Source organism: Lipotes vexillifer, unplaced genomic scaffold, assembly GCF_000442215.2.
Source record: "Lipotes vexillifer unplaced genomic scaffold, Lipotes_vexillifer_v1.1 scaffold951, whole genome shotgun sequence".
Lineage (NCBI taxonomy): Eukaryota > Metazoa > Chordata > Mammalia > Artiodactyla > Lipotidae > Lipotes > Lipotes vexillifer.
Genome location: NW_006793664.1, coordinates 2,537,800 through 2,546,995, shown reverse-complemented (window position 1 = coordinate 2,546,995; position 9,196 = coordinate 2,537,800). Strand labels below are relative to the sequence as shown.

The 9,196-nt window shown below is 34.4% G+C and overlaps 1 protein-coding gene across 1 annotated transcript in view; it reads right to left on the bottom strand.

Annotated features, from left to right (window-relative positions):
- The window catches only part of LOC103081629 (coagulation factor XI), a 19,946-nt gene extending 11,253 nt beyond the window's left edge, over positions 1–8,693 (bottom strand). The window contains exons 1-4 of the mRNA XM_007466551.1: positions 8,639–8,693; positions 2,137–2,299; positions 755–861; positions 5–82 (exon numbers count right to left, since the gene is read on the bottom strand). Of these exons, the coding sequence (XP_007466613.1) occupies positions 5–82; positions 755–861; positions 2,137–2,299; positions 8,639–8,693 (403 nt within the window). The remainder of the gene's footprint in view (positions 1–4; positions 83–754; positions 862–2,136; positions 2,300–8,638) is intronic.
- Positions 8,694–9,196: the final 503 nt, after the last annotated feature.

The window sequence follows — 9,196 nt, the reverse complement described above, 5'->3', positions numbered from 1 at the left end:
CATTCCTGAGCACTCTTGGTAATAGAGCTGTTATGGTTCAGGCCCTTCATATGTAGGTCCACATAAATATCTTTGTTGCAAGCTGGAAATAAAATCAGAAAATACGGTTATCTTCCAGTCTCTAGGGGCATCTGATAATTCTGTCTTAGCAACCGTCCCTCCAGACTTGCTATTTCAATTCTTTCCCTGACTGTTCCTCAGAAGGCCTCTAGTTTTATTTTAATCTGCTCAACTCCTACTCTCACATGGAAACAGTAAGAGAATGTCAGTGTCCTTTTTACACTGCAGCAATATTAGACTTGTACATTTCTGCTTCAGCTTTATGAACTGACATCTCTTGTCTCCTTAACTCCACTAATGGACTGATTCACTAATTAACCTATTCAAATATCTGGAATATCTCACCATTAAGACAAGGGTCATCCTAACCTTTATGGTTGCTTCCTTTGATTTGAATTAATATATTTAATAAGGACTTTCATATAAAACTTTAGGCTGGGAAGGAGAAAGAAAATAAGTGAATGATGAACTGGTGTAGTTAGATACGTCCTATGAGATAAATTTTAATGAACTATAATGGGGTAGGGGGGACATGCATGTATGCTAGTTTTTACTGTACGAGGGAAGAACTTCATTAGGAGACCTCGTTTCCATATAGCAGGGTTTTATTTCATAGCCACAAAACCATACCTGATGTAACTACACGTACACATCACAATAACTAGTATATATCAATTCTAGCAAGACATCTTACCACTTATTTGGTCTGAGCATTGCTTGGAAGAATATCCAGAAATTGCTCCCGTCATATTGACCATCGGGAGCGTTTCTGCAACACTGTCTTTCAGGATGCAAGTAAACCTGTTTTTTAAAAAAATAACATTACTGGGTGAAAATCTATGTTTTAAAATAATGGGTCTTAAAAGTTAGCACACAGAGAGTCAAAGAGAAGGAAACAAACTTCTCTATCTCATGCCAAAACAAATATATTCTTAGCAAGGCTGTGAGTTTGTTTTCTATTCCAACATCCCGACATTGAAAAGATCACATGTAATGCTCCTTCCTAACTGGAAACAGGAGTGGGTGAACTGTGGCCTGTTGGTTAAATGCAGCTCTCTGCCTGTTTCTGTACAGTTAATAAGCTAAGAAGGGTTTCTGTGCTTTTTAATGATTACATTTTAAATCACTGTGTAAGTATTTATATAATATCCTTGATTTTGCCTCTGGACCCACAAAGCCTGAAATATTTACTCTCTGCCTGTTAAGAAGTTTGCCAATCCCTGTTGTAGATTCTAGAATAGTAAATTTTATAAGTTCAGGGCACTATTTAAATACTATGAATGCAGTAATAATGCACAAAGATGTTAATAACCTCATTCTGCAGTAAAGCTTTATCATTAAATTTTCAAGCTCAATATGGAAACAGAAATGGTGGATGGAATGTCCTAAAATTTTTAAGAATATGACTATAGAGACAAAACCACCGGATGCTATTTGCACATCTTAATAAGATTCTGGTTAATTGCTATAAATTACACTTGGAGGACAATTGAAATGATATAAAGGGATTCTTATTAATTTTTAATGTTTTTTGTGTAAGATAATGTATGTTGAAATATTTAGGGGTGAAGTGTTATGATGGTTTCAAATTATTTCAAATGGTTGGACATCTACATATACATAATAGGGAAGACAAAAATGGCAAAAAGTCTTGGGGGCGGTAGGAAATCATTGTACTATTCTTTCAAATTACCTTTATAAATAATGAATTTTTTTCTAATAAAAGAATTGAGGGAAAAGTACCAGTTTAAATCGTATCAAATATCAATAATCAATTGAAAAGCAAAGAACAGAATGATTAATTGGCATTAAAGTAGAAAGAAATCAGAGAGAAAGTATCATTAATATTGAGACCACAAGAAACCACACTGAGGGGCATGTCTGTTCCTCCTGACCTGCCTAAACACTACCGTTTTTTCTGTAATATTTAATATTTCAATGGAAGGAAAATACATTTTCCAATTGTTAACATTAAATTTTATAAAATGGTAGACGGCAATTTATTGTTGGTAATTGTCTGTCTGTCCGTCTGTCGTATAAAATCTATTTCCTCTATGTAGAAAAGCAAACATTTACCACTTGGTAGGATCTTCGGATGATGATTCAGCCATAAAAGTGAAGAGCAAACACCTTGGATGGTGGGTGCAGACTATTTGGCAGTGCTTGGCATTTGGTGTGAAAACAACAGTAATGTCTCCTCCTTTAAAGTAGGCATCTTGGAACAGCTTGGTCACACACTCTGTGTTATAATACATGACACGTGTTATTTGGGATTTTAGTGAGCACGTACCCAATCAGGTAATAATCTCACAAAGGCAAGTGAAGTAGGGCTACTTAACAGGAAATATGCCTGAACATGGAAATCAGGGCAATAAAAGCTTTTAGTTTATTGGATAAGCAGCCCCAGATAGAAAAGAAAATCACTAAATGGCACGTGTGCCTCAATGGAATGGTGCTTCTGAATGATTGTCTTGGAGACGTGGGTGCCTTGTGAGCAATTGATTCGTTTCTCAGATCTTCACTGGCAAAAATGCTCACAGGTCTAGAATGACCTCTGCTTTTCCCTTTCCCCAGCGCCGCTCCGTGTCTAAACTCCATGTTTATATGAAACAAAGGCTCCACACTGATCATCTTCGGGTGGCATCCGATGGCCCTGGATATGATAATGTACAACATCACCTCACTATATTAAATGGACCAGTTTTTTTTGTTTTGTGTGTGTGTGTTTTGTTCTTGTTGTTGTTTTTGTGTGTTAGTTTCTGCTTTATAACATAATGAATCAGCTATACATATACATATATCCCCATATCTCCTCCCTCTTGCATCTCCCTCCCTCCCACCCTCCCTATCCCACCCCTCTAGGTGGTCACAAAGCACCGAGCTGATCTCCCTGTGCTATGTGGCTGCTTCCCACTAGCTATCCAGTTTACATTTGGTAGTGTATATATGTCCATGCCACTCTCTCACTTCGTCCCAGCTTACCCTTCCCCCTCCCCATGTCCTCAAGTCCATTCTCTAGTAGGTCTGCGTCTTTATTCCCGTCCTGCCCCTAGGTTCTTCATAACCTTTTTTTTTTTAGATTCCATATATGTGTGTTAGCGTACGGTGTTTGTTTTTCTCTTTCTGACTTACTTCACTCTGTATGACAGGCTCTAGGTCCACCCACCTCACTACAAATAACTCAATTTCGTTTCTTTTTACGGCTGAGTAATATTCCATTGTATATATGTGCCACATCTTCTTTATCCATTCATCTGTCGATGGACACTTAGGTTGCTTCCATGTCCTGGTTATTGTAAATAGAGCTGCAGTGAACATTGTGGTGCATGACTCTTTTTGAATGATGGTTTTCTCAGGGTATATGCCCAGTAGTGGGATTGCTAGGTCATATGGTAGTTCTATTTTTAGTTTTTTAAGGAAGCCTCCATACTGTTCTCCATAGTGGCTGTATCAATTTACATTCCCACCAACAGTGCAAGAGGGTTCCCTTTTCTCCACACCCTCTCCAGCATTTATTGTTTGTAGATTTTTTGATGATGGCCATTCTGACTGGTGTGAGGTGATACCTCATTGTAGTTTTGATTTGCATTTCTCTAATGATTAGTGATGTTGAGCATCCTTTCATGTGTTTTTTTGGCACTCTGTATATCTTCTTTGGAGGAATGTCTATTTAGGTCTTCTGCCCATTTTTGGATCGGGTTGTTTGTTTTTTTGATATTGAGCTGCATGAGCTGCCTGTAAATTTTGGAGATTAATCCTTTGTCAGTTGCTTCATTTGCAAATATTTTCTCCCATTCTGAGGGTTGTCTTTTCGTCTTGTTTATGGGCTCCTTTGCTGTGCAAAAGCTTTTAAGTTTCATTAGGTCCCATTTGTTTATTTTTGCTTTTATTTCCTAAATGGACCAGTTTAATTGACCTACAGCACTATGTTAGTTCCTGTCACACAACATAATGATTGGATATTTCTGTACATTTCAAAGTAATCATCATGACAAGTCTAGTTACCATCTGTCAGCATACAAAGATATTACATAGTTATTGACTATATTTCCCACACTGTACATTTCATACCTGTGACTCATTTATTTTGCAACTGGAAATTTGCATCTCTTAATCTCCCTCACCTGTTTCTCTCCTCCCCCCATCCCCCTCCCCTCTGGCAACCACCTGTTTATTCTGTTTTTCTATGACTGTTTCTGTTTTGTTATGTTTGTTCATTTGTTTTGTTTTTTAAGAACTAATATGGTCTTGTGGGTCAATTATACTTCAAAAACAAACAAACAAATTCATTTAGAAAGAGATCAGATTTGTGGTTACCAGAGGCAGACATTGGAGAAGAGAGGAATTGGATAAAGAAAGTCAAAAGGTACAAACTTCAAGTTATAAGATAAATAAGTACTAGGGACATAATGTACAACATAAGTATAATTACCACTGCTGTACATTACATATGAAAGTTGTTAAGAGAGGAAATCCTAAGATTTCATCATAAGAAAACATTTTTTTCAGTTTCTTTAATGTATCTCTATGAGGTGATGGACATTCACTAAACTTACTGTGGTCATCATTTCACAATGTATGTAAGTCAAATCATCATGCTGTACACCTTAAACGTATACAGTGCTGTATGTCTACTATACCTTAATAAAACTGGAAGAAAAATAAAAACCAAACAAATAAATAAATAGGCAGGAACAGGAACTTTAGACTCTTGGAAAAATTATTGAATCCCCTTCCACTGAAACCATAAGTAAGTTAAAAATACAAACAAAGCTAAATTGCATAAAATTAAATTTTTCTTCTGTTTCTAGAAAGAGATATTGAATATTCCAGATTGTGGAGTTTTAGGTCATTATTACTTAGTCACTGAATAAAAGTGTTGTAGTTTTAAATTTTGGTATATTTTTATTGACAAATACTACAATATAACCCTTAGTTTTCTTAATATAAAAACAAATATATAAATATATATAACAAAAATAAAATATTTGGACAGAGTAAAATATCACTCAAATTTATTGTAGCAAAAATAAAATAAATAAAATTAAAAATAACTCATTTCTATTGTAGTAATAATCAACATACCAATAAATATGTGGGAAAGTATATAGGTAAAAAACAGTAGAAATTATCACTAAGGCTTATAGGATTATACAGTCCATGGACTTAAGTGAGGGCAAATTTCATCTTTATTTTCCCTAGCTTCTAACTAAAATATGGCATATCTTTCCATTATTAATGTAAGAAAAAACTGCATTGGGGTTCACAGTATCTGTGCCTTTGTCATAATAAAAATCGCAGATTTAAAAACACTATAGTTGCAGATATCTCAAAATATCATTATCACTCATTCCTAGTTTGATGGTAATTACTATGCAGTTTTAGACCCACCACTAAAGCTTACTACATAAAATGTTAATAAGAAGCACATCTATTTCTATATAAATTTTTTTTTACAGTTTAACTAACTATATTTAAATATAGTTTGTTTGGTAATCCTATGTATTTTCACTATTTCTTTAAAACATTATTCTGAGGATGGAGTCCAGTTCACTAAACTGCCAAGGGACACGTGGGAGAAGAGAGTCAAGGACCTGCCACAGCTCTCCTCAAAAATCCAACCCATATGCCTTCTATATTACCCATCTGTAACCTCTGTATATAACATGATTTTCTCCAAAATTGGCAGCTCCCTGAGAATGACCTGTGGGTGAACAGAATCTTCCTCCTCTCCCCAGGCTTTGTGTTGCTTCTAAGGAAGCTGTACGGCAGCCTCCATTAATAGAGGGTCTATTCACACCTCGAAATAGTCCCATTGACCAAGGAAATCCCACCTCTTAGTGCAAAGCAAGCATGCTGTATTAAAATGTTACTTTTAAGAAGCTTATTACTTACTTGGTAAATTAAACAGATTTTACGTGTTTAATATAGGTGCTGTATTTCTTAAAATATACCACCTACTAATTGTATCATTTAAATTTACAAGGCAGATTGATTTTCAAAATCCAAACACAGCTTCTTAGTGCCAGTAAAAACTGGTTAATCTGTTTTTGGTGAACTAGAAAGTGCCTGTTTTGTATATGGACTTTGTATTCCAGAACTCTTGCTCATATAATTTATTGGCTCAACTAATTTATGTGTTGGTTATTTTGGACTTTTTGAGGGACACAATCACATCATCCATGAACAATGAGAGTTTCTTTCTCGTTCTTTACTTTACTTCTTTTCTTTTCTTATTGCAGTGACTAGGCCAGTATAATGTTTAAAGTAATGGTGAGTATTCTTGTCTTATTATCAATTCCTAGGAAAAACTTTCAGTATTTCACTATTATTAGCTTTTGTGAAGATTTTTGGTTTAGACTTTTGTCTGTTTGTTTCTTTAAAGATATCCTTTAACAGAAGAGGGAAGTTCCCTTTTAATTCCAGTTTGCTAAGAATTTTTATCATAAGTGGAATTTTAACATATATTTTTTCTGCATGTATTTTAAATTATTATTTTTTATTGTAGTAACATATATGTCTCCAGAACTTTTTCATCTTCCCCAACTGAAAGTCTATATCCATTAAACACTGCCCATCCCTCCTCCCCTCAAACCCTGGCAACCACCATTCTACTTTCTCTCTCTATGAAATTGACTACTCTAGATAACTTACATAAGTAGAATCATACAGTATTTGTTGTTTTGTGACTGGCTTATTTCATTTAGCATAATATCCTCAAAGTTCATCCATTTTGTGGTATGTGTCAGAATTTCCTTCCTTTTTAAGGCTGAATAATATTTCATTATTAATGTGTGCATACCACATTTTGTTTATTCATTTGTTGATGGATACTTGGGTTGCTTCCACTGTTTGGCTATTGTGAATAATGCTGCTATGAATATATCTTTTTGAGACTCTGCTTTCATTTCTTTTGGGTGTATACCCAGAAGTGGTTCATCCATTGATTTTTGAACACTAAACTAATTTTTCGTTCCTGGAATAAACCCAAACTTTTCACAATGTAGTCATCCTTTTTGGGTTTCTTTTAACATACTGCTGGGTGACGTTTGGTAATTTTTTTTGTTTCTGATAATTGCATCTACATTCACAAGGAAAAAAGGCCTATGATTTGTCAAAATGTCATAATATCCCTGTCTCAATGTCCTTGTCATGTTTTGGTATCAAGATCACACTGGCCTTACAAAATGCTTTGGAGACTGTGACTAAGTTAAGCTTCCCTAATATACGTTTGTTTTTCAATTACTTAATTTCTGCTGTTTTATTTTTTTCTTCTTTCTAGTTTTTTTGCATTTAGTTTGCTATTCTCTTTCCATCGTCTTAAACTGGATTCTTACATCATTAATTTTTACAGTTTCCCTATTCTAATATATGCATGTAAGTGTACACACTTGATTTCAGCACCAATTTAGCTATGTCCCAAAGTTTTGATAAGCCATATTTTCATTATTATTCAATTCAATACATTTTCTAATCTCCATTGTGATCTCTTCTTTGACCGATATTTATTTAAAAGGGTATTTAATTTTTAAACATTTGTGATTTTCCAGTTGTCTTTTCTTACATTTTATCTCAATTCTATTGTGATTGGATAACATGCTCTGTAGAGTTTTAATCCTTTAAAATTTGTTGAGACTTGCTTTAGGGCCTTTTATGTGGTCAATTTTTGTAAATGTTCCATATGCATATGTAAAGAATGTATATATGTAGAGATGCAGTTGTTGGGTCCAATGTTCAAAATATGTCCATTGAGTTACTACTGACCTATCAATTAAATAACAATACTATTTCATAATGATGACAATGAAGGAATATAGTAACCTGGATAAGAATCTTGTCACAAAGAAAAATGAAATTATGAACTGTAGTGTTTTATTTTAAATCTCTTTACCTAGATTTACCATTTTCCACATATGCCAGAAAAAGTTTACTGTGCATTAAATGCTAGCAAGAGTAGCAGAAATTAAATGTAATATATGTAAGGTTTTTTTTAAAGGAATGCTTAAACTTTCATTTTAAATAAAGAATAAATACAAGGGCTAAAAATCCTTGAACTGATACGTCCTTCTGAATATTGGTTAAGTAATTTATAAACAAATTTAGTGGACATGATGTAGAGTGGAGAATTCACAGCAGTGATTAAATTATTGAAATGCATAAACTGTGTAGGAATATTTGCATTTTTGGACATTTTGGGGGACATTTTTCAGTCCAAAATTGCCTCTGTGTGTGTGTGTGTGTGTGTGTGTGTGTGTGTGTTGCATTGAACTGACTGCTTTATGGGAAATTGACTAATCAGTGAGGCAAGTCAAGATTTCTGCTTTTTAATATTGGTCTTAAATATCATTTAAATGTATGTGATATAGATTTAGACATAAACATAGTATAGATATGGATATAGATATAGATATAGACATAGATTCTTAGTATCATGAACAATTCCTTTACCTCAGTTTCCTTCCCTGCTTTGAACAATAGTGTGATTTTCCTCTCTGGGCTTATACCCTTCTGTTTTCTCATCCACAAGTCAGGGAACCAAGCTATTCCCAGTCCATACTAAAGATAAAACTCTACTTACCACCAGAAACTGAGGCAAATAAAATGAAATGTACCATTTGACATAATAAAGTCATCCTACAAAAAGAAAAATGTACATGTGTTTAGAACACAAAATGTGAATTTATAATTAATTTACTGATATCAGAGTTTACAAGAAATACAGAGGGAGTGGAGTAGTTAATTCAGTAGTGTTCACAGAGCTCCTATCATAAGCTGAATTTTATCTTTCCCCAACCCTAGAGCGTTCCTCAGCATGGTCGTATGTGCAGTGGTCAACACGTTCATGGTTGGGAAGGACCAATGGCTAAAAGGGAAGGGTCCTCTCACTTTCCTCCCTTCCCTCCCTCTCCTCGGCCTCCAGCTCACTATTAATCAGACATTTCTCACTGCCATCATCTGACTGTCTCCCCATCTCAATTTTTCCATTTCTTTCTTCTCTTTCAATTCATTTCCTTTCTTTCCATCTTTGAGGTTTCTTTTCTAAATCTTTCAAAGAAGCTATAAATGAATTTTTACTAACAAAATTTTCTAATTTAAAAACTATGTTACAAATCTATTCCTGGGTTGTCTTGGTCAC